This window comes from Anas platyrhynchos, chromosome 2 (genome assembly GCF_047663525.1).
Source record: "Anas platyrhynchos isolate ZD024472 breed Pekin duck chromosome 2, IASCAAS_PekinDuck_T2T, whole genome shotgun sequence".
In the NCBI taxonomy this organism is placed as follows: domain Eukaryota; kingdom Metazoa; phylum Chordata; class Aves; order Anseriformes; family Anatidae; genus Anas; species Anas platyrhynchos.
Window position 1 is genome coordinate 135067195 of NC_092588.1, and position 26839 is coordinate 135094033.

The window sequence follows — 26839 nt, forward strand, 5'->3', positions numbered from 1 at the left end:
AAATCATTGAGATGTTTCGTCCTATGAAGTGTAATATTTCTATTTTAAGGGATGTTTGTCTTCAGCGAATTCTGCTTCCTTCCTTACTTCCTTTTTCTGCCAAGCTAAAGTTAAACTTTTAGTGTATGACATCATTCCTACAGATCAACAGCATGCAATACAATATATTTTTGTGTAGCACCACTCCTATGGCATCTGACAGGCCCAAGGATAGAAAGAAGTGGATAACTTCACATTGCTAGGTACATGGTTTATCTTGCATGCAGAAAGAGTAAAATAAGATGCAGAAACGGGGTGAAGCAAAAGAAACAGAACTGGAAACTTAGAAATTGCCAAGGTTAAAGGAATTAATGCGGCAGATTAGTCTCAACTGAGGTGGATGAGTAATGGGAAGGAAAAACTGAATGAGCCTCGGTTCAGTTTTAGACTAACACAAACAGGATGGTCTTCAAGGCAAGATGAGAGGACGGGAAATGCCTTGGCGAGAGAGAGACATTTCCAGGCTAGAGAGCAGCCAGAGATGTCCCTGCACTGTCCTGCCCCAGCGAGGAGGACACTGCGACGGAGCTGGAGACAGAGGGACGGCTCACCTGGGCAAAGGACTTCTCCGATGGCAAGAGGGCAAGGGGAACAAAGTGGCTGATACTGAACAGGGTTTGACAGGAGGTAGGATTTGGAGAAGTTTCTTAAATTGGCAGAGGACATTGTGAAATGGCTGTGCATGAATGCTGGCCTGTCATCATCTGTTTGCAGCCCTACAGTACACAGAATAAGGGAAAATCAGTGATATTCTTCCTGTCTATATGAATTGTTTATTAGTAATGGATGTGATGATTTAGTTTGAACACATGGCCTGCCAGAAACAGGACAAGATAAGAGTATGTCAGGAAGGAAGGGTTGAATATGGAAGAGCCTTTTAAGCCTTAGGAAATTCTCTGGAGAGAATACAAGCTTTCTTCAAAAAGTATTTTATCTTACTCTGAATCTAAGCTTTTTATAAAAAACATGTTTCCAGTCTTTGTGTGAGTAAATGTTAGTCATTTTAGATCATGTACAGCGCTCCCTTCCTTCTCTAAATCAGTGGAGGGTTGTGTCTGTAATGTTCCTGGAGAGACAGACCTAGTCTTGCTGGGTCCTGCCCAGGATGAAAAACCATCTCATCCCACCACAGCTGCTGCTGGTGCCAGCCTGCTACCACCAGAAAGAGGCATCCATCCCCTGGGAAGCTGGAGTGGGGTCCTGGAGCCAGTGCTGGCCACAACAGGGGCCAGGTAGATTGCCTGGGACTTTCAGGTTTGTGTCATGATACCCTGGTGCCTGCTGAAATGTGGAAGAGAGCAGAGGGTGCAAGCAGTGCGTTCTTTCCCAGAGTTTGGAGGAAAGTAGGCTGTTGGCTGTGACTTAGCAAAGTACCGAGTGAGTTGCTCAGGAACCCTCAGTGGGATTTAAGTAATTGTTCAAAGTTTAGCAGATATGTAAGTACACTATCAAACAGAAAAAGATATGATATTAAGTGTACACTGATTATTAAAATGCTTTTCTGAATAGAGTTCAGGCTCAAAGCAGTGACTGGCACAATATACATAAGAATACAAATCATAGCTATTGATTCTTATTCATATATTGCATTATTTCTAGAGATTTTTTTCTTTTGGAAGTTAAAAAAGTCATGCAGAATAAATAACATAATTATCCAGAAAGAGCAGAGATGTTTTGTACAGCAACATGAATTTGGCATCAAGTGCTTAAGTTATTTGTCTTTGAGTTGCTTAGTAATTCTTAGTTGACTTAATTCTGCTCTGAAGTTTTAAAATTGTTTTACAAAACTTCATAACCAAAGTAACATAGAAGTTGCTGTACCTTCCAAAACATTGCAGCTGTATATAGAGCATTTGGGTTTTACGCTGTGTGTGAAATCGAGTTGTTTTCCAGTTTTGCTGAACAAGTGGATTCGTAATGATCTAACAAATGATCATAAGATAACTGTGCCCCTATACACAAGTCACCAAGCTACATGTTTTCATTCAAAAGAGAGGAAATTTCTCCTACTATATCAGTTCTACATGTATTTTTCATATATTCTGAAAAAAAATATTTTAAATTGCAAGTGCATTTAACAGCTCTATCTTTAAACTCTAGAGCATGTTACTAATAAGCAAGCTGCTTTGGAATTTTCCAAGGGGTGTGACATAACAGACTTTGATGTTTTCCATTTGGGAAACCTCTCTTGGGAGGGTTTAGATGAGAAGGTCATCAAAGAGTGGAAATGTGACAGTAGACTTCCATAACTGTTTCAAAATACTGATTGCATGCAAACTTTTGTATTAATTTTCCTGTTTATTTATTTACCCATATCCTTGGAAAATTTGTTCCATCCTTAGAAAATGTTCACAAGGAAATGTTCCTTTAAATAATCTTTTTAAAATCAAGCCTTAAAATTTTAACAAGTCAGCGACAGGCAGAATGAAGAAGGTACTATATGAGTAATAAGAGACTCCTATGTGATGCTTCAGATGTATTTTTAGGGTTGTAGAATAAGATGGATCTCTACACGAAGAAGGATCTCACATAATTCTAGGACCAGGTGATGTTTTCAGATACGTAAATACAGAGCGTACTGGAATATGCCAATTTGCTGGTATTGTTTGCTGGTAGGGTTGCTTTGGGGTAGATTTCTCATGACACACCTAGAAAACAATTTAGAAACTCAGCAAAGTGTCACATACTGTTTTAAAAGCATTCGTATGAACACTGATATCACTCTGGATGATCATTAACAGGTAACTGATCTTCTCTAAGCAAAACAAAATAAAAAATAATTCAGATATGAATTGATCTTTGCAGGAATTTCCCATATTTAGTGACTGAAAAGTCAGTTCTAACAAAGATGAATCATACTGAGTTTAAATGAAACTTATCAAGTTTGGGCTTTTGCAACATTAGTCAGTACAAAATGTTACATGTTGTGATAGAGACAGAGAAAGGAAGTGAGAAATAGGATGGAAAAGTCTATGTGGTGTTTTTTCTCTCTCATGTGAAGCTTTGGCTAGGCATCTAATATCTGTTTGAAGTATGGTCACTATGATAAATCACCCAAGGTGGCTGTTGCTGTTTAACAATTTCAGAGAATTCCCTTCTCTCTGAAATCAATTAATTATAAACTGGAAATTTCAGTACTTTGTTCATTGTTTCTCAAGTGAGCATATTTCTGGGAGCTTTCTGTGAATGTAATTCCTAGCTGCACTGATGCTTTTGTTTCTCTTCATCTGTGGAGCCAGCACTCTACTGTAAGGATAGAATTCTATCACTATTTTTTTTTTCACATTTGATGTGGTATTTTGCATACAGCTGCAGAGTAGACAGTTACCTTTGAAAAGAACATTTGGCTGGTTTAATTTGATTAGAGCAAACCACCTCAATCATTTCTGAACTAAGACCGTTTTCATTTTAACTTGGCAGTAGGAGTTGGGAATGTACTGGCGGTACTTAGATGTTTGGGGGAGTACCAGTTTGGATACACAGCTAACACTGAAATGAAACAAACCTACAGGGCTTTGCCCACTCTGCCCCTTCCCCATGAAAAAGGAGGGTTGTGCAGCCAGTGAATATTGCATTTAACATTTACTTATTATGACAAGGGATTTTGAATGTTTCTACAGAAATTGAAAATCTTTAGCTGGCTAGAATGCATAGTCATACATTTAAAAATAAAATAAAGTAAAATAAACAACACGTGATATCAAAAACAGATATAGGATATGAAAGTCTTCTATTTACAGCAAACTTAAAAATCCCTAGCAACAGTATTCTGAGTAAAGCTATAATAAAATCCAACATGTAAAATATGATGGATTTCTCATAGCTAAATTGTATCCCTTCTATTAGCAAAATTCCTCCTGTCTGTCATTCTTCGGGCTTTGGTTTTTACTCATCTCATCATATAAATACATTGTGATTTTTTGCGTATGTGTTCATGTTGCAAGTTAAAGATTAAATCAGATTATTCAGACTTACAGTATTCTGTATTATATGTGATTTTTTGCTTTTCAGTTGCCCTCAGTGGTGATCAAATCATTTTCCTAGAAAAACCCTTGTGGCTGTCTAGGATATCAATGTGTCTCATAAGAAATGACAGCCCTTTAATAAATTATAGCTGGATGGCATTCTCCAGAAAAGAGGATTATGATCTTTAAGTGCTCTGACTAAGCAGGAGTAGATCATCATATACAGAATATGTTAATCAGAAGCTTACAGTTAAAGGAACATTCTCAGGTTATTCTTGTGTTTATGTTCTGAAAAAAAAAAAAAAAGGCAGATAGTTAAATGTTTATCCATGTGAGCAGCCTAATGTTCAGCAGCAATGGGAGAATTGCACCCACATCTTATAGCCAACTCAAAAAGGCAGTTATAAATTTAAGGATTGAGTTTCTGCAGGTGAAGTTAATTTATACTAGCTCTGGTTGTTGAAATGATAAATTCCTAATGTTAAGATGAACAAATATATATTAGGACAGGAAGTCTGTGCAGAGGTGTCCCACCAAGTATGCACAGTTGCGACTTTACTGATCAGATTTTAGAAGTCAGAGCAATGGATTTTATCAAACTGTCCTGGGGTATAAAAAGAATTGTTTCTTTGGGATTTTTTTCACTTATACAGGCTCAGAGAGTTTCTTTTGATCTGTTTCACTCCTCCCAGTGACACTCCCTTTGAGGACCACAGACAATTCCCTCTGTCTTAGTGTGTATATTCTGAAATACCTGATTCCTATCTCTGCATGGTCACCTGACCAAATTATACAGTGTTGCACTTAGTCCAGAACTCCAGGTTACATTGCAGATACAGTCATCTAAATGCTATGTACATTTCCTTACTTCAAGAGGAAATGCTTCTCTATCTACAATTCTGTCTGCTTTGTGATTGCTGTACATTGCATTGAAAGTTTATGTCTAGCTTGTTACTAGCTAGCAAAGCACTAGAACCTTCAATATCGATTTCCGTGTTTCTTCCAGACAGTGAAAGTTAAAGCCCTGCATTATTTTTCTCAACTAGGAAGTAGGTCATAAAGTGAATCTCATTTTGCTAATTTTATCTAGCATCACACTTTGTTTACATTTGTCATCTTTATGACATAGAGATTGAGCAGCATCTGCAATTTTAATTAGTGTGTTGTTTATCCTTAGATAACCTTCTAGATCAATAATGGAGATAGGCCTACCCACCAATCTTTGTGGTTTCCTCTTAGACATCTCTAATCAATTTGTTGCCTTACTGTTTGTCTCTGTCTTATGTAAACTGCTGAGCAACAAGTTTTGTTCAAAGCAATAATACCCATAACTTGACAGGTTTGAATCAATGACTCTAGTCTGTAAATTAGTATTAAATGTCTCATTAGGCTCGGCATTCTTGGAAAGGCCTGGACAAGTCAGTGCTTCTTGAGAAATGAATACCTGTATTTCTTCATTGCACTGAGTCCCATTCATCACATTGCCTTTATGTTCGTAACTTCATTTAAAAAAAAAAAAAAGAAAGAAAAAAAAAAGGTAGAGAGTTGACTGGCACTATTTACGTCTATGCTGCTTATTATTCATTTTGTCTCTCTTCTTGCTTTTTAATGCTTTTTAATTTTCTTAGGTCCAGTTAAAACATCGATTAGGGATGTTAAACAAAAGCAAAGCTTTACGCACTAGTGAAAAAAATATGAATTCCAAGAACTTGGAACTGAACTGTAGGAGAGCCAACAGACCGCAGCAGTACAATAGCAGGAGAGTTGCACAGGACAGTCAGGTAACCTATTTGATTGAAAATTAAAGTATTTGTGGCTAGCGATAAAACCCAGATAGGTGAATAACACTAATGAGGGAGTCTCTTTAAAAGACATTTTAAGTGTAATAGAATGTCCCAAACCAATAGGGTACTGTGATGTTTGTAAGAAAATACATATCAAAGACTATTTGGTTTCCAGTAGCCCAAAGTTGAGAGTGGACAAGTTAGTTCTATAGAAACAAAAGTCATAAAGAGCAAACATAAATGTTCTCTAGATCAGAATGAAAGAATGAAAGAATGAAAGAGTGAAAGAATGAAAGAGTGAAAGAATGTTGAGCCCATAATTCTTGAAGAAGTTTAAGTTTATTAAAGCAGTAATAAAGTCAATTTCAATGACTGTTCATAACAAAATGAACAAACAGGACAAGGTTTAAAGACAAAACTTACAAACTCCTTCAATGAAGCAGCTGTTTCTGGAGTACAAGGAAGAGAGCACTGACTGTATAGTCTGAAGCAACTTACAATAATTGATTTAGGAGATTCTTATAGTTAAGGCAGAAAATCACAGGAGCAACAATAATTAAATCTGATATTCTGGGGACAGGCATGGTTCCCAAACTTGTCATAGTACCAATAGGCTTCAGAAAGGAGAGATTAAGAAACAGAAGGTAAGCAGAAATCCAACAGTTGAAAGGGTATGAAAACGCATGGATTTTGCATGGCAGGTACTTAAATAAAGATCTGTAGCTGCCCATTTTGTCAGTAGGACATTTACCTCTCCCTGCTATGGTGCTCTGTGCAGCTACTGGAAATCCTAGCTACTGCTTTGGATCTGTAGCCTCTTCTGGGTGCTACCGAGACACTTTACATAGATGTAACTCTTTGGTTCCTGCGGTTCTGCAAAGGGGTGAGTGGTATTGAAGGGAAGAACCAAATTTTCTTCTTCCTTTTCATGTCTCTGCTCCCGTATATCAAGTTGGAGGCACAGAAGGTACACATAGCCACAAATTAAAAAACAAACAAACAAACAAACAAAAACAGAACAGGAATGTAACATAAGAATTGTGAGCAGACATCTAACTTTAACCATCCAAATATTAAATGCGTACTCCAACCTAGCCATGCAGATTCTCTCCATGGTGAGTGCAGAGAGTAAATGTGCTTTCTGAGAGTAATTCGTCCCCCTCAGCCTCTGTACCTACCCTGGAGCTGAATGGATTGCTGTCTGGAAACTGCTTGCTGTCTCTTGTTGACCACAGAGTCCAGGTGACTCACGCAGAGTGGACATCAACTGGAGCCTGCTGAAGCTACATGAGATACGTGCCAGTCAAAAGTTTGAAGGTGGAAAGTGGAAACACGGGTAGGGATTTTGCACAGCAAATAAGAGAATTTACAAAAACAAATAGGAAATCGTTTTGTGGGTGGGGGAACAAAAATCTAGCATTGAAATCAGAGTGCACTTGAACTGTCAAATTAGAGGAGAAATAAGAAGTATTACAGGGGACCTTATTTTTTTACTGAAGTCTGGTATATGTATTGTTGATAAGGGTTTGTACAGGATGCTTTTTTATCAGTTAACAAAAATGATGTATTTCTAATAATAGAGGTTAGGTTTCTGTGAAATGTACTGACTTCAGACAATCTGCTTCTGGTTTGATCTTGGCATCAAAGTACTGAAGGGAACAGGATGTAGCTGGAATGGGTCATCATTGCCTGGTTACCTTGTACACAACTTTATGCTCCAGCAGAAGCCATTTTGGTCAAAAGCTGTTAATCTCTTACGAGAGGAAGAGTAGTTGAAGATGTGTGTTGGAGTAATCCAGCCCACAAGTGGCTTGTGGCATGTTTCAGAGTCTTCTCAGATACAATTTTTCTTACTTGTTTTTCTCATTTTCCCCTTTCTCACTTTGCCATATTGGTCTGGTATGGGATTTGCCACTAAGTGGGCTAATTACCTCATTATTAATAACATTCTGATGCTACACATAATTTTCCTTCATACATGTAATTACTTCAAATTCCTTTTGAGCAAATTACGTGATTGTACAATTGCAAGTAGTTGAAAGATTCTGGTGTCTAACCTGTATTATACTCTAAATTATCCAAGACCTTTCTTGGGTTCTTGGAAAGCAGTGATACAATACGTATATCTCTTGGAATAGCTTTTTGGAATTTCAAGTTTTATTTTTCCGTAAACCTAAAACACACCAACTCACATTGCTAGGTAATAGCTTGCAAATCTAAGATTAACCTACTACGCTAACAGATTCTGCTTCGATGTTTTTGACCAGGTAAAAATGTTTTCTATCAAGTGCCTCTTAGAGCTAGTTCTTTTATAGATTGAATCACAAAGTTGAAAACAGATTTATTTATTTTTTATTATGGAACCGCTAAGACAAAGTAATTGTCCTTATTTATAAGCTGCTCTGTTAAGCTGTTTGGTTATGTGTAATTGTGTATGTGTGTATATGTGGCAAAGAAATACCATTAAAAATTTTACTGCATTTTTACCAGGAAGTTCAGAATTGTTATTTGTAACATGGATGAGATTGTTAGACATGTAGAACTGCAGTTAGTTTTAAATCTGTGCCTTAAAAATGTCTGAGTTCTCTTTTTTGAAGTTAGAAGAAAAAATTGAAAGGGAATGAGGGCAAGCCAGACAACAAATCATCCCAAAAGCTAATTGTTTTTAAAAAGTTACATGACATTGAAAATTGAAACTTGGAACTAAAGTGCTGTCTCACTCCTAAGCATAATAAAATAGTAGATTTTATTAAATGTATTCTGGAAAGTGTAAATAAAAATTATAGAGCCTGATGTGAGTGGCAAAGAGCCCAGGCAATATCCAAAAGAGTAAACATGTAATGGCTTAACCTAACTGGGGCACAGTCCACTCCAGCAAGCAACTGAGCAGGGGATGTCAATATTTAAAAGCAGCAGAACTAATTTTTGAAACAGATGGCTTTTTTTTCCTCCTGTGTGCAGTACAAATACATTTCTTAGTTTTTAAGTAATATTCTGATGGTGGGATTATGTGTCTCATTTTAATATTGACCCTTTTATTATTTTTTAAAATCTTACAAATATACATCCACTTTCATCGCTCGTCTTTCAACTATGAAAATGCCAGCTTTAAATGGTATTATTTACTCAGTTGCAGAACTCATTAATCCCATAATACATCATTTATACAAAAATATTGCAGTATTATCCTTTCAGCTTTTAAATGGCGGTTCTCCTTAAAAAGACTGTTGAGCTTTTGAAATAGGTTAATTGTAATTTGCTGGGGGTGATTATGGCTCTTCTAACATATTGATCACCATCATTTTCGCAAGCCTAAAAAAGTGTTCTTTTTTTGCAAGGCTTTGGAAAACCTAAATTTATGTCACCTCTCTGTCTTCTGGAGTGAAACAGGGAGAATGCACAGGATATAGGTCAGTAGCCATATATCGTATGGGCATTCTTAGAAATAGAGACTACCGTGCCTTCCTGGGTTTAGCAACAAAAATGGTCTACTGTGTATATTTCTTCCAAATGGCCTTCAGTGGCAGATATTTCTCAGTGAAATATTTTTGTAATGCAGACAGAGATTTTTATTTCAGGATATATAGATACCAGTTGTGATGTTTTAAACCTAAGAAATGCCTACATGAAAAGTAGGTAAAACACAGATTTTGACTTCTCTTCCCAGAAAGCCACATCAATTCTGTGATAACTCAGAAAGCAGCTGAATGGGCCTTTATAAAAAATATGAACTAAGTCACTTCTAAGTGGAGACAGCTGGGGTCTATTTAATATCCTGTGTAAAATGGTTGGGTCAACTTCCTGGAATAACTTAGGAGTTTTATTTCATGAATATCCCAGTGCTGCAGGAACCTGGGGTGGCAGTGAGACTCTTGAACTAAAACGTACCTCAAAGAAAATCTCCGTGGCCATAGCTGTGGATTTGGTATGGGACGGTAAAAAGCGTTTGGGAAGCTGTTGTGTCTGTGCATAAGTGTCTGTTGGGGGTGCTCATTAATGCAGGCAACTGGTCTCAGGTTTTTCTTTCAATCCTACATTCTGATGATTTAGGCATTAGAATTCTAGTTGAAAAGCATCATGAAGTGACACTGGACAGGAAGTCCAGGGATTCACAAATATCCTGATGGCCCTAAGTACCTAGGTTATTCTCTAATTTGGGATGCTGGCTCCTAAATAATTTAAATTATCTCGACAGTTTCACAATGTCTTTTTTCCCCTTACAATTAATCCAGCTGTATCCTTGCTAAGACTGTGCATTTCCTTAGTGTTCCCTGTATCTGTTCAATTTAACCACTCTGGACTCCTTAAGTTTCTAATCTAATATTATTTCGTAGCTCCTGCTTTCCCATTGTATAAGGATGAAAAGATATTAGTCTTTGTAGGCCAGTGCTGCTGCTAAGTGTTCACTCCCACCCTCCAAAAGTGGCACAATATAGCAATTGATGAATTGCCACTTAGTCCAGTGGCAACTTAATTATAAACCTCCGGTGCACTAAGTATGAAAATTCATGATAAAAACTGTACAAAAAGATAATATGTCCCGTATGGTTAGATACATCTCACAGCATGAAAATTTGGCCTTTCTTTGACTGCGTATTTAAATAGAAGATAAATGGAAGCTTTAAATAAGAGCTAAGAGAGACATGGGAGCACACTATTAAAAGGGAGAGGATGAAGTCCTAACATCATGATTAGCTGATTTACTTCAGTTGGATAGAGATGGGAATTATAACATATATACATACGTGTATATATAGTCAGTGAAATATGCCAGCTGACCAAGACCAGAAAAGGCTTTTGTAGACTGTGCTGGGGGTGCCTGTGTTATGTGTAATGGTGCCAGTTTGGTCACCTGCAACAAGGCTCAGGACCATTGAATGTGGTACATGCTTCTGCGCTGGTTCGGAGAACAGAGGTAAATTCGATTGTCTAAGGCTTGGGGGTAGAGTAGAGAAAATAATGAGGAGCAGGAGGTTCTTCCTTTATCCCTCCTTGTCTCTCAATATCTGCTCACAGTCTCTTGACTTATTTTTGAAGTAAAAATAATTATATGAATAAAACAATCTGTATAGGGGCTGGAAAGGGTCAGAACAGTTTCCATCTATTGCAGTATTTTTCTGAAATGGAAAAGGACAGATAGTGTGGGGAACGGTGTAGAGCAGGACAGAGCCGAAGGGATAATTTTCAGCAAATTAAGGCTCGGCAGTTTTGACGGACTCGCTTTATGATCATAAGTAATCCATGTCCACTCGTTTTCAAGTCCACACAGCATTTGCAGGCAGATGTGAGGCAGCCCTGCCTCCTTCCCCAGCAGATGCCTACTTGCTCTGCCTGCATGTTGAGCCAGCTGGAAGCTGCGTAGCCATGTTAGCACTGCCGAGCCTCAGCCATTACACTCTGCTGTCCTCACGTCTTCCTCAGCTCAGCCCGAGCTGACACGGGCTGTGTGGACGATGCAGAGCACACTCTTGTTTGCTTGCAGAAGTTCCTTAGATGTGCCTTGCTTTCATTTGCCGAGATGTAAAAATGTTTTAGCGCTCCGGGAACCAGACCTCGTTTTGCAAGATTTATTATAGCTTGCTCGTTCCTTTCTGAAATGTGAAAGACATGTTGTTGCAAAACAACCAAAATATAGTTTTGTCATGTATTTACATCTGACATACACCATCATTTACAAAATGCTGAATTTATTTCAAAACTCTCCATGCATTAAAGTGTAAACCCTAATCTCATGCTGCTAAAAGACGCCCCAAAAGAAATAGTTGCCTTTGCCCCGAAGTAATAAAACAGTCAAATAAAATTTATTGCCAGCTCAAAATGCTACTAACACCTCATTTTCATTGCCAAACTCTGCAAATAATCTTTAATTTGTTTTCTTTTACATATGTGTGCAAGAGCTTAAAGGAAATACTTAAAAAGCTGTATGGTCTGTAGAATACTTCACTCAGCGTGCATTAATCTTTAAATGACTGGCTCACAGGATCGTGTAAACTGGATGCTAAAGGAGGAAGCATGTTTACTAGACAACTACCTGGGGAACTAGAGGATAAAAGCACCTGAGAATCTTACAGTAATGGATATTTGCAGTTTTCTTTGCATGTGTTATAAATTAATTTTAGAATAAGACAGCTTATTAGAGGAAATGGCATGACAGCCAAGGAGCCTGTATAGCCATGTATAAATGACTATGCGTAAGTGGGATGTAACTTCTCTAAGGAACAAAGCAGCCATGAAGCCCACACTTTTAAAAACCTAGTAAGATGCAGCATCTCAAATTCTGATGAAATGTGTAAGGAATTTGCATGCTAATGGAAATGAGGATCCCTTTTTATGTATCAAGTGTTTAAGAGCAATTGCCTCCTGGCTAAATTTATTAAGCCAGAAAAATCTTGTAAAATTTCTATTGAAGATTTATTAGTCCCATTTGTTACTTTTCTGTACAACATGAATATTAAACTCAATCCTGCAAGTTTGTCGCAGGTGAAACTCCCTTTCAAATTAAAGGAAATTCTGGTCCTGAGCCAAAGCCAGTTAAATACATGTACAAACTTCATGAGGTTTAGGTAGGGGCTCTTGTGTGCAGAGCTTTTTAGGATGGATCCCAGTCTGTGGAGCTTGAGTAGATAAGATCGGAGGTGTTTTCAGTGCTGTTTTTTGACATCTCTCATTTTCTTATAAGTTCCTTGTTACAAGAAATGTTTATAAACATCTACATAATCAATTGAACATAATCTGGAATCCCACCAACTAAAATTGCTCAATTACGGTTTTCCTGGGAAAAAGTCTTGTCTCCTAAATTCAGTTGAATTCAAGTGTCTGGTCTGAATTAGTCATCTCAATGTCTTCCCTGGCAAACAAGGAGAGACAGTACCCACTCCTCTCCCAATTTATTCAAGGGCCAATGTGGCCCTTTCAGGACTAACCACTAGTCCTGAACATCTCCATAATATGCCTTGTATCTCTTCCAGGGGAGCTGAGGAGAGAGGTCAATACTCCACAAGCTCTGCTGGGCTGCTCATGGAGACAAATACCATTTCATCTGTCTGATGATGGGTAGCCAAAGACAGCTATGTTGGATGGAATTAGTTAGCATGCCTTAAAGCTAACTGCCTCCCAAAAGATGAGACCAAATCCTGTTTGTTTTTCTTACCTATGTCAATTAGGTAATTTTCTTACCTATGGCAATTGCCACTTGTGCTCCCCTTCAGGTTTTGCTGAAGTGAATGGAGGAATTTGCTTTCTCCTTAGCTAAGTTTGCTTGGCATCACAGTGCACAGGCTTCTTGGGAGCAGACCTGGCATCAAAGCCTGATCAAAGTCACCCCCCAGATCAAGCGTAGGCAAAAAGCACCAAGAACTGGGTCTCTGTTTTTGTGTCTTTTAACCTCGTTCATGACAAACATGTGAAAATTAACACAAAGCATCAAAAAACACCTCTTGCATTTTCAGTTGGTGCACTGCTGTACATAGCAAATGGGTTTGCCACCCAACCACCATGCTTGCCTTGGAAGCGGGTGGATATATCTGGTCTGTTTTCAGGAAATTTTGAGCAGTGCAACACTATTAGTTCTACTGAATCCATAAACAAATTCTTTCAGCAGATTTAGACATTTTTAATGTTTTCATGCTGTTTAAGTAAATGGTGGTAATTTGCTGTTTCCATTTGCAAGATAACAAGATCTGCTCATATCCATTCATGTTTTCTAGTCCCCTAGGTAAAGACTGAGAAGGCAATGTGGTTCATAGCCCTGTTCATTTCAAAAGTTAAGGAAAAACAAATATTGTGATGAACTGTTTGCCATAAATCATGAACATCGTTTTCAGAGAAGTATAGCCATATGAAAAAGTTGCCTTGAGTCATAAAACTAATGAAGTTAGGAAGGAGAGACATTGGTACAGATAAGGGCATTGAGGTATGAGAGGGGGGCTCGCTTGCAGTACCCTAGACTGCAGAATTATCTCAGCATGGGTAAGAAAAGCAAGACCGGGAACCACAGATTGCAACCATCATAGTAGATACAGGTGTAAATGGCATACAGGGGTTTACATTGCTCTCTGTCCAGGTAATGACTGAGTATAGGGTTCTGTAAGAGGTCTGCACCTGATTTCCCAGACTGGTGATTGTTTCATCCTCTTAGAAAGGATTTTCTTTGCTATGATGTTATCTTGAGAACCAATGACATTGTACTTAGGAAAAGTTGCTTAATGATAAACCCAGAATATAAATACCAGATATTACAGTGACCATTAAATGTTTTACTGCGTTTTACTCCTATATATACTAATTGCTTTCTTTTTAATACATGGATCATGGACATGCAACATGTTACATTAAAAACATTATAGATTTCCATAATAATTCCTTGAATACATTAAAATAATATGATTCAAAGATCTAAAAAGAATTAATTCAGTTTTCAAAATAAGAGCTGCCATTACTAGTATTTACATTATTTATTTATTTGTGTATATCAGTTTGTCAACTTTTGCCAGTTTAGCCTTTTACTTTTCTTTAGGCTTTTTTCCCTTCTGTTTTACTACTCTTTGGCTTTTGCAATGGAGTTCACAGTATTGCTGAAGCATGAAAGTTTTCACTTTCTAAAAGTCAGTTCATGATCCTGCTTTGAGAAATACAAACCATTCGGTCCCATGTCTTCCTATGAAGCTCTGTACAGATATACTTTCTTGAGAAGTTTTAGCATGTCAGTGTCTCACAAATCACTAGAACAATACTTTCTGAGGGTCTTAATCAAAACTGTGGCTCCTGCCAGCAGAAGAACCACAACAAGGCATTTTGCACTTAGTGCTCGGTCTATCCCCTACATCCTCCCACCAGTGCTGGGCTCCTTTCAGCTGCTGCCCATACCGGTCCTTCTTTCCTGGGAAGTGGCAGCAGCAGGGCTCAGGCATATTTGGAGCAGTTAGCATGTCCCCTCACTTTCTTTGTACAGCAGCTCCAACAAGTAGCTTTGTCCTTCTCAAGTACTAGCAGTCAAGCTGTGGTTACTTGTATTCCAGAGGGCTTGGCATGCACCTGAAGGATAATTCACTTTCAGACAGAATATGAGTTTTGAGTCTAGCAACTTTCCCTGAGCAGAGTTACATCTGTAGAGTAAACTGGAGGCTGTTCAGGAATAGCAGTCCCTGAATCCATGGTAAGCATTAAAAAAACACTCATCTTCTGTCATCTTCTACAGCACCTGCTTCTTATCATTTAGGTTTCCCAACACATCTCTGAAAAGCAAGAACTTGGAATCAAATTTCAATTAGACACACTTAAAGCTTAAAAAGCATTGGATAAAACACCTGTGATATTGTAAGGATATTGCTGCGATATTGCAAGGATTTAAAAAACTCCGTGAGACAGTACACAGTATCAAACAGGACATTGGGTTTTATGCTGTGACTACTTTTTGTATCAAGTGGAAGGTTATTATTTCCTGTGTTATTTTTGATATGTTGGCATCACCATTTAGTTAACTGTCTCAAGTGTAGATAGATTAGATTATTAAACTACCAAAGAATAAATGATAATTTATGCAGACATAAAATCTTCTGCAGATGAGTCGTTGGTTTTATTAAAGCCTACAAAAGAAATGATCAACTTAGATTTAGATTCTGCATGTTTGGCATGAGCACAAATTCAAAACATAAACTGAAATGTGGAATTTGTAACAAGCAATTTGATTGCGAGCTACACATGAACTAGATTTTGTTGTTTCCCGTATTGCACTTGGTACGGCTGGCAGCCCAGGATAATTTCTGTGCTCCTTGCATTTGAATTAAACAAATTCAATACTCAGACATCAGTTTTATTTACATGTTAAGCAATTTAGAGAATGCAAAAAGGAATGCAACTACCCCTGGGGAAGGTACTCTACAGAAAATCTGAAACATTTATTAGGAGATGCACATGCGTTGCCTTTGAATTAGAGCATCTTTAATTTGTGCTCACAACTGGAAGTTGGTGGGGAGCCCTCAGCAATGTGTAGCAGCGCTGTGTATGACTGAAGGGCAGCGTACATTCGCGTGCTCCGGGATCACATGAGAGCACCACGAATAGGTCAGACAGCAACTGCCAATCTTAAAGAATCTGCCAGTGGTTGTCTTTGCAACAGACCATGCTGTTTTGTGTTGTGTTTTTTTTTTTTTATTTTTTTGATGTGGGGGAAACGTGGCTGTACCCACAGAGAGATCCAGCCGTCTGTTTGGTACAGCAGTGCACATGGCAAGTACAGGCATCAACAGGCTGGTATTTTCCCCAGATAATGGTAATTGCTCAGAGTGCGGCCAGTTTGGATTTAAAATCAATTGCAATGAGATGAAGCTGCTAATTGACTGGTGAGGAGTAAGTATTTTGAAAAACTGGTGAATTGCAGGGTGAGTCCTGAAACTGAAGTTTGCTGCTAAAGACACTGAATTGCTGACTTTCACCGGATTCATTTCTGTTCCTTGACTATTAAAAATAATCTCCCTTCCCGAAGAAGGTGAACAAGAAATGGCAGTGTTAGGGCTAAAAAAGACAGCATTATGCTATAAACAAAGAGAGGTGTAGAGAACATCTTGTCAAACACATTTTTCCTTGAAATAAAACTCTCAACAACTGAATATTTTAGTCACTTGGGTGGCATGGTGAGTAAACGTACTTGGCCTTTTCATCTTTTGGGCACAAATCTTGGCTTCTGTTGAAAACGAAAATGAGTTTTGGTGGTTTCATGGGAGCAGACGTTTGTCTGCATCACAAAACCGTTCACGCTGGCACCACAGCTCGCCGTAGCTCAAGTGGGGCCCAGCAAGGAGAGCAGGGGTGCTGCAGGTCAGGGCTGCAGGCAGCACGGAGCGTTGAAAGCTTGCCCAGGCAGCCCACACTATCGGACTTTAGCCAGTGCTATTTACTTCGCCTTCAAGAGCATCTATTTCTCTCTGTCACTTTCCCTGTCTCTCCTCCTCACACGCACTTAAAGAACAAAAACATCTTTTATAGAGCTAAGCATTTTAAATAATTTTTCCAAGTCAGAAAGGCAGAGAGACTGGAAAAAATTACAGCACAAAGCTCAGCTTGCAGATGAACGATTGCCTTGTCATCCTAATATCCCCCTTCCTTCCCTTAAACCTCACTGCTGAGTGGGCTCTAAGCAGGGATGTTGGCTGGGCTCTGCTGGGGTAGGTCTCCAGGCGAGGATGTTCTGCTGCCCTGCTCTCATCATGGCATTCCTCCTTCATGGCAGCTCTCTGCTCTGCGTGCAGCAGATAATGAATGAGTTGAAAACATTTATCTGCATGACATCTGTCTGTCCGAGATAAACTCATTTATTTTATCTGATGTTATGTTCTGTCCTCCTCGGTTACGTGCCTGAAAGAGGTTTCTTCTGAGGAAAAGAAGAGATCCTGTTACTCTTTCCTGGGAGGGCAGCAGAGCAAGAAAAATGTTTGCTGCCTCCAAGAACTCACTAGAAATGCAGACAATAAGGATTTGAGACTCAGAGTTGCCATCAGCAGTGCCCAGATACCGAGGTTGTTTTAATTAATCAAGATTGATGCGGAACATCTGCCTGCTGCTGGATGGAGCTCATGGTGGGCTAGCGTACCGTGCTGCAGGCAGTGCTGTGCTGCCCCACTGCATGTCTCCAGCCCTGAGGTGGGTCAGCTGAGGGTGGTCTAAGTGTCCCTGCATTGTTCCGCAGTCTGACATCGAGGCAGATCCTGTATGCCATGTATCAGTGCACATCAGTGCAGTGCAGCTGGCATGGCAAGCACACTGAGAGGCCTCCTAAGGACCCCATACACTTATGAAACGGGAACTTAAGTCTTGCATTACTAAGTCTTTTTACAAATGCTACCACAGGAAGAAGAAAGAAAAAATAAAAATAAAAACCCACATCTAAAATATTAGATACTTTGAGTTTAGAGGCCCGTTCATCTGCATGTGCTCTTTTTGTCATCTAAAATTACTTCACTAAAACTCAAAGCGAGAACGTACATCTGAAATACTGGCTTGCAAAGGCATGGAGGAGCAGGTGACTGCTGATGAGGCTGAGACAAAGCAGTGTGTCCTGAACAAAGAGAAAGAGCTCTGTCATACGTTTTAGAGTGTGAAGCTCTATTTCCTGTTTTGCTACGTGGGACATGGTTCTTGTAACGCACATGTTCCAGTTCACTTGCCCAGCTATTGTGTTCTTCATCTGAAATACGGCCCCTTTGTTACAATACATTTGGTATATGTGATTTCAAGTGGGGACTGTTTTCTGTTAGCAGACTGTTTTCTTCTTCAAAAACAAGGCAGAAGGTAGCTAAAATTAAAAGTATGGGGAGAACCGGTCTTTTCAAGGAATACTTAGTTTAAGAAGTTGGGCTGAATGAAGGGCTTTCAGCTGGTCAGGAGCCAGGTCTTACAGACTGAGTGGCTTCCAAAGAACAGAAGCGTCTTAAGGCTGTTGCTGAAATTTGGACTCAAAGGATGCCTGACTGTCGTTCTTCAATACATTTAGGTATGAGAGGCTAAATATTTTTGTGCCCTTGAAAATTATGGATTTACAGGATTAAACTGAGCCAAAGCCAGTGAAAGCAGAAGCTATTCACGTTCCCCCCAGATATTTGCCAATAAACCTCAATCATGACCTGTAATAGTCTTGGTATCCCAATTTTGTGGTGTTTGCATTTACGCTGTCAATCGTACATAAATTTTGTGATGGTTTTCTGTCATGTGGTAAATACCTTGTGGAGTTAGGTGAGACCACCAAACCTTTCTGTCTGAGTCTTTGTCCAGACTTCTGAAACCTGGAAATGTCTTAAACTTTTCTCCTTCTCATAAATCAACAGCTTCGGTTCTCTTTCGTTGTCACACATAAACTAGGAAGTTACTCTTCCTGGGAAGAGACTGCTCCTAAGAAAATTATGGTAAATCCATGTTACTGAAACACTTTTGAGGGCTGGGACTGTTTTTTTATTCAGTGCTGTGAGTGACCAGCAAAGTAACAGGATCTTTGTTCATGTTGGATTAGTCCTACTGCAATAAAAATAACAATAAGCTCTTGGATGCTTTGGCAGCAAGTATTCCCTCTGGCTAATTTTCCAGTTGTACTTACTCATCTGTTTGAAAGTAGCCAAGGGAACTTGTGTCCTACAGTTTTTCAGGTCTTACAGTCAGATCTCTTTTTTGGTATGTCTTGCAGGCGGCAAGTTTGATGTACCAATGGTTTTGAACTCTATAATTGTTGCCTTGCTGCCTCAGTTTGCTCAGGAAAAAATGTGTGAAAATAGCAACTCTCAGAGCATCTCAAAAGCTGCGTCTTGAAGTCTCTGTTGTTTCTTACAACATGTAATCTGAAGGACTTTCTAGAAACTGCAGATTAGTATGGGTCAGAATATATGCAGTGTTTTCAAAGAAACTGGAACACCACCTGTTTTCTGCTGAAAAAACTTGACATTCGGACCGCATACTATAAAATAAAGATGAACTAAGATTGCATTTGTCAGATTACATGTCGTAAGAAACAACAGACTTCAAGACGCATCATCAAGTTTTCTAGAAGAGCCTTTTGTAGGCAGGAAGGTACTCTGGTTATAGTAAGATCCTCTAGGTGCAAGGCATATGAAATAAAATAGACACAGATTTGTAGCTGGTATGCTTTTTTACTTGAGTACAATTAACTTGAAAAAATGCATTAAAACACAGGTAGTCAGTCAGTGTCTGTTGAACAATGTGCTAGTTCAGATCGATGCATCAGGCAGTGTATGACTTCCAGCCAAACATCTTGTTAAATACTTGCAGGATTTCCCATAGCGGATCTTACTTTAATCAAATAATTCAATCGTTTCTTTTCTAAGTACAATAGAAGGGCTGGGCTTGTGTTTACAAAGTGTTCAGTATGGAAATCCTGTATTAATTGAGGTACATTTACTTCACTTAGGACAGTGTCCACATCGTAACTCTTTAAATAAAAGGTCTTTGGCTGTTGCCTGAGAGGCAATGACATCCAAAACTGTCCCGTCACGTACAGAGAGTCAAGAGGAAATGACCTAAAAGATGGATAGTGTAGACAGCAGGGGTATGCCTAACTAAAGGAGGCAACTCTGTGAATGATTTTCTACAGTGGATGTAAAAGAATATAATTCATGAAAGGTAGTTTTATCCCTATGGACGCTATCAGGTGAAGAGGCTGTGTCTTTCTCAATCTATTTCCCAAATTGCACAGGCAATGCCAGATGTTGCCTTTTTGTAATACTGCAGATTCATATAAGCTGTGCTTTAAATTATTATCTTTCTAAGGCAGCAGCTGTGTTTTCTATGAGTAAACATGATGTGCTTCCACCCAGCCTGGTGCAGGATCTGGAGTTTCTATTATTAACAGTAGAGCATTTAGAGTTTCACATAAAAGGTATAAAAAAGGGAAATATATTATTACTCGGTGATAGTATTATTACTCAGTAATAGCTGACTAAGATTGTACTCCTTAGAGTTCCTAATTTTGCTATGCCAGTAAATGCCAGAACCAAAATGAGCCCGACACAGAAGAATTAAACACAGAATCAGCATTTCCTTCTGCAGTGAGTTGGAAGATACATTTTGCTTCTATATTCTGTACAGTGAAATCTTTTTTTTTTTCCCCTTTTTACTGAATTATAATTCTGTTATAGTTCAAAGGTAATTTTGCCAGTGTATTAAATACCTGGCAAAAGAGGTGTTTTAGAACATTTTTAGGTAAATGTAGGTCAACACAAAGGAATCATACAGTTGGAAATATTTTCCAGTGTTTATGTTCAGATGTTCAGACCTGTCTGGCTCCTCTCTATTTGCATGTGTTGGGGTTATAGGCAGTCCGGCTACATTCCACATTGATTTATATAAATATATTACAGATTATTAACCTCCAGCCAAATACCAACAAATGTAACTTTTCAGGAAGACTTGCGACTTTTCACAAAACTGATTTACTGTGTACAGGGCATCTACCTTCCATACGTGCCTCATTAAGAGAATCACAAAGAGAATACTATTTCTGTTTATGAGAAATGTGCTGTTGCAGTCACTAGTTTCCCATAATCATTTAGTAAATATTTGTTCATACGATGATTACAGATTAAGCACAGATAACATTTTTTAAAAAGACGTAGGGTGACGGTCTCTTCATATCCTTTAACTCTAGTTCCCAAATTATTACTCACTGAAAAGATTCTTCAAGCTAAAAGGAATGTACATGCATCCCTTTTCAAAACATGGTGGCTAATAAACAATTTTTAAGTGTCTGTCCAAAGGTTATTTAGGAAATGCTTTTAAAATGGGTCCAGAATTGTAACATGTTAAATCTGTACCATTTCAAGTGAGCGTAATGCTGTCTTAAATTTTGGTTACAGTCTTCACAGATAGCTACGCCAATTCTTATCTTCCATTGCCTTGTGAAATATTTTGATATTTAAGGTAAGAAGTAAAAACTCAGTACAAAACATTTACCTCGTCTGTTTTTCAGATGACCTATTTTAAAAGCAGTGACTCCCAAGGCTTTGTGTGTGATCTGTTTTGTCTCCAGATCCTGCATAGAAAGTCCTTAGTCCTAGGACAAAGAACAAAAATATTACTTGATAAAATTATCAGAAATCCTGCACTTTCCACAAAGTAAGCAAGCATTTATTCTAAGAGAATAAAAGATGCATATAATAAAACAATGTAGCTGCTATCATGTTGACCAAAATAAGTGGTAGCGTTAACAGAGCAGTAACAAATCATTACTTTTGACTTGTTGTCAATGATAGGTTCTTCAGTTTAACTGTATCTACTTTTTTTTTTTTCTCAATAACTGTATATATTTGTATATTTGTTTAAATCTACTGTCACTTAGTAAAAGTAACAATTGATTTTCTGCCTCACTTCAGAGGGAGAGGCAGTCTGATCTGTACAGTTTTAAAACTAACTGAATGCACACATTAGTAAAGCATGTGAGCAGGGGACAGGATTTCTTATTGTGATTTTGTAGAAGCAGGACTTGAAGAAGGGTAATAAAAATGATGGTCGCTGGTATGACTATAGGTGAGAAGCACTGAAGGATGGGCAGGCATTTGTGCAAAAGATAAAAAAAACAGTATGGTAGAGGAAGCATAGAAGATGAGAGAAATCCTAATTAAAAAGAGAAAACAATAGAAAATAAGCTAATCAGATAGGAATGTGACATTATGAGGAGCTTTGGAAATGAGCTTGAATTTGATGTTGTGCAACAAGTTAAAATGATAAAGAAATTCCAGTAAAAGGATGATGGAAAGTGATGAAGGATTTCTTAGCTGTGGCATTTTGTAGATAAAGCTTTTTTTCCAAACTGTATCCTGACTCTGAAGGTATTCCTTGCTTCTGAAAACTTACAGTAGTCAACACAAAAATTCTGTTTCCACCAAAGAAGATTTACTTCTGAACAGAGGTAAAGGTGAACATGATAGTGATGTGGAAAGAAAATCAAGGTGCATGTAAGCACCCTGTATCTTTTTTTCTTCTCCTCAGAAATGTTACTCATACTGGTTTTTGAAAAGCCATGTGGTTGATGCAGGATAGACTGTGGATAAATATCAAGTCATTTTCTGTGTTAACTTCAGTTGCTCTGTCAACAAAATATTTTCTTTTCATGTAATTATTTTACTTTGATGAACTGATGATTCTTACTACTTAATCCTATTTTAGAATACACACATGAAAGAGAGAGATGATATTATCAATGTATCAATAGTTATCTGATGAATCAAGAGCTCTTTGCTCTACCTTTGGAAAGTATTTTTTTTTCATTCTCTATGCTATAAGAAATTTAAATAGACCTTTGTGACCTGCAAGGTATGTCTATACTGGTTCCTTATACTTACCTCCTCTTTTCTTTGTCTTCTCTCAGGTTGTTTGATGTGTGCACCGTGTCACGAACAGACAGAGAGACCAAGTTAACATTGGTGTTTGAACATGTGGACCAAGACTTGACTACTTACTTGGATAAAGTTCCAGAGCCTGGAGTGCCTACTGAAACTATAAAGGTATTTCAGAAGAAAGATGCTGGATACTCTTTCAGAAAATATAAGATAGGAAGGACACAGAAATAAATCATAAAGACCTTACTCAGGCAAACTGCATTTTAGTGGTGTAGGATTTTATCATACCAAAAGTGAGTAAAACCCAGCCTGGGACATGAGTTGCAATGCAGCAATCTGTATTCACTAACTGAAGTATTCTCTTTGTAGTAATGTTGTACTTGTTTTTTTCTCTTTTAGATTTTTAAATCCCCTGACTCTCTCCCATTTTACTGCAGTCCTACCAAATGTAGCATCTCAAATCATTAAGAATGATCTTTGCTCACAGCTATGGGCAGATCATTGCATTACTGTTTAGTCCAATACTGCTTTAACTTTCCCTAGAAGGTGGCTGATAGAGTGCTGGATATTGCTAGAATTAATAAGATAAATTCTGTGCTCCTACTCCATTCTCTTTGCTTTCTGTTTCCCCAAGACAGTCCTTCCCTTGCATGTCCCTCTGACTAGAAAGGTATCTATACATCTAAGAGCAGGAGATGTTCACCATCGACTTGCTGGGAGGGTGCTTGAGCTCATTCTCTGCAGAGGACAGAGGAAGTGCTCAAGGAAGGGGGTAGCATGACCAGTTGTAGAAAACAGAAAGTCTCTCAGGAACTGGAAACATGGTCACAAAGTTTTCCATCATGTCATCTCATACTCTGCATCTGTAAGGGAGAACCTCTTCCCAAGATAGGAAGTGCTTGTATTACTGGTACTAACGCATGTATTCCAGCTCCTCTCCTGGGAATTTCACAGTGAAGTGCTACACCAAGGATCATAGCTTGAAATGTTTGACAAAATGTTTAGGCCTGGAAAAAGAAGCAGAGGGATTGACGTTCCTACATTTTGATTACCTACCTAACAATTCTTTTGATTTTTCTTTTTCATGATGAGAGCTAATTTATGCTTTCAGAGAAGGATTGCCTTGCATTTGTATAAGTACTTTCTGGAGGTATGTTGTGTCTTCTTAGTCTGGCAAAAGTCCTGGGGGAGGAAAAGACAAGAAAAGAAAACATAAAAACCTATCTGAAATTTAGTTGTTTTAATATTTTTTGTTAACAGCTTCAAACTTAGGAGTTGTTTGATCTTTCTGTAAAAAATGAGACATAACACTGATAAAGATCTTTTAACTTGTATCAAAGTCACAAATGTATAACATCAGCCAGTTCCAGCAACTTTATTTTTTAAGCCACCCTGAGTGGATACAAAAAAAAATTTTTTTTGAAAAAATGGATACAACCTATATTCAGTCCTAGCAGAAGACTGGAATGTACCTCTTGCATTTGAAGGGCTCTTTTATGTTAACACTTCTAGGGTTCTACAGCCTCCTAGGGCTTTGATGGAAGGAATCTGTATATCAAAGTACCTAACATGGTAACAATAACATAAAAGGTAACTGACATCCTGTCTTACTAAATATATTAAAATAGATGGGAAATAAATGACCAAGCCTCTGAAATTTCTTTGAAATATCTTCCAAGCTATGTTTCACGTGAAGCGATCAGAAGAGGTGAGCACTGGATTGAAATGCTTCCAATTTTCTAAAATCCCATTTTAAATTCACACTAGTAGATTGTAATATGTATGCACAAATGTGCATTTCATGGCAGTTCTATGCTTGTGAAGGAAAGTGTTGGTTTTACTTTGGAAAATCAAATGTTATTCTGTTGTTGTGTCATTTCTTGAATTATGTTTAGGACAGGAATTTAAAAAGAGATCCAGTTGAATTAAATTGGACCTTGTTACTTTACTATTTATGTACCTTATCCTGAAAACACACAGTTTATGGAGGTACTTTTGCTGATAGTCTCTGAGGATTGATGACATGAGGGAAGTTCTCAGGACTTATTCCTAATGCGTTTCGATACCTTTCTAATGATAATGTCTTTATGGATGTTTCTGGTGGACACTGAGGCAAAGCATAGTTCTCTTGGCTGCAGGGAAATATTACCATTTTGCAGTAACAGAGCATTTAACCCAGAGAACATACATCGTTAAATGACTAATCTGACTTTTTATAGTTTGGCTTTTGAGGTTAATATGGATTTGTACTTCATTTATTTTCCAGAATCGCAGACAATTTGTGTAGAGTATTTCCCCTTACCACTAGCACAGTACAAAACAACTGCCAGTATTGTAAGACCATCTGTTAAAGTTCTGTATGTGTCAGCAGCACAGAGGTACCAAATGAGCTGAGTAAGCTCTGGATAGCTGGAGTTGAAGGATCTAATATACCTCTTTGGCACCATGGTGTAAACTTAACAGTTATTAGCGGAACTTGAAAGACATAAAATTACTATGAGAGAAGTATCAGTCACAGAAGATCCTTTCTCTGTGAGTTAACTATTACCATTACATACCATTTGAGGGTGGGAGACTCTGCTTTTGTTGGTTTGGGGCATTCTGTTTTTTTTTGTTACTAACTGTCAAGGAATATAAGTGACAACAGTGCCACTTTAACAATTTCTTTTATGTTTAGAAGATAGTAGTCAGACTGTAGCAATTCAGAGAAGGTAACCACATAGATCATTTAAACATACCCGACTCTTTTGTCCTAATGCTGCTCAGCAATGTCTTTCCAATGTCTGTATCCCTTCAGCAGGAGTCACCCAGAGGATATTTTAGGAATATATCTATTGATCTATATCTAGATATATAGATATCTATCTATCTATCTATCTGAGTTATACATTATTCTAGAAGAAGGTATTCTAAATCTTTTCTAATGAGGTACTTCAATTTTTCTATAATGGAGTGTTCTAGAGAGAGGGACAATGTGATCCCAAACGCTTGTGGACGTGGCACTCAGCTTTGAAAGAGAACTATGTTCGAGCCTTTAAACTAATTAATATGTCTCTGTAAATCCTGGATTATAGTCCTGCTTCCCATATTAGACCTAATTAATATTTGTTCTATATGGGATGAATCAGAATCAGCAATGACAACACCTTCCTCCTCTCCTCTCCTCTCCTCTCCTCTCCTCTCCTCTCCTCTCCTCTCCTCTCCTCTCCTCTCCTCTCCTCTCCTCTCCTCTCCTCTCCTCTCCTCTCCTCTCCTCTCCTCTCCTCTCCTCTCCTCTCCTCTCCTCTCCTCTCCTCTCCTCTCCTCTCCTCTCCTCTCCTCTCCTCTCCTCTCCTCTCCTCTCCTCTCCTCTCCTCTCCTCTCCTCTCCTCTCCTCTCCTCTCCTCTCCTCTCCTCTCCTCTCCTCTCCTCTCCTCTCCTCTCCTCTCCTCTCCTCTCCTCTCCCTTAGCTTCTCCTCTCCTAGCCTCTCCTCTCTTCTCATTCTCTCCTCTTTCCTTCCTGGGATACTCTTTAATTTCAGGTCAGTTTCTTTGGAAATGGAAGGTATGAGTTCAGTTTCCTTAGGACACATCTGTTAGTCATGCATAGGTCTTTGGTAATGTTAATGCCATTAGCAGTTGAGAGAGATTTGGCTCATTAGGAAGTTTTGTTAGTTGACATAAGGCTTGTGGAAATGGGAATGACACATCTCTGCCACAGAACGGAGATCTTTTTATTTATTTTTTCAAAGGTTAACAGGCCACTAGAGCATTATGATGTGTTAGTCTTTGAGACTGAAGCGTGTTTAAGCTGGATGATCACATTTTGATACAATGCTTGCAAGGCTGCTATGTGTTTTGGATCCCAAAGAATTTGGATATAGGTGTGGTTTTTATATCCCTAGTTACATTTTTAGTATGGAAATCACGGGCATGCAAATTAATTGAAGTATGTGCAGTTAAGCCTGGCGTACCTAACCTACTGCAATGTATATAACAATACAGAACTTTAAATTGCTATGTAGATGTGATGATTTGGTATATAGAGTTAGGTGTTTTAGGAATAGCTTACTGGAGTTTTCTCCAGCCATCTTGCCAAGGAATCTGTTCGAATGAGAGAGGATAACAAAGTGTTAACAAGTTTCTTTTTGATTTTAGTAGTGAACAAAGCTAACTTTACTAGCTAATGTCATTGTAAGTAAAAAGGTGGCTTGTAATAGTTTTCTTATAATTCATC

The 26839-nt window shown here is 38.3% G+C and overlaps 1 protein-coding gene across 3 annotated transcripts in view; it reads left to right on the forward strand.

The window, feature by feature from the left end:
* Window positions 1-26839, forward strand: part of CDK6 (cyclin dependent kinase 6) — a 140861-nt gene that overhangs the window by 6865 nt on the left and 107157 nt on the right. For all 3 annotated transcript variants that reach the window (XM_038174908.2, XM_027450782.3, XM_027450783.3), the window contains exon 3: window positions 22653-22788. In XM_038174908.2, coding sequence (XP_038030836.1) covers window positions 22653-22788 — 136 coding nt within the window. The remainder of the gene's footprint in view (window positions 1-22652; window positions 22789-26839) is intronic.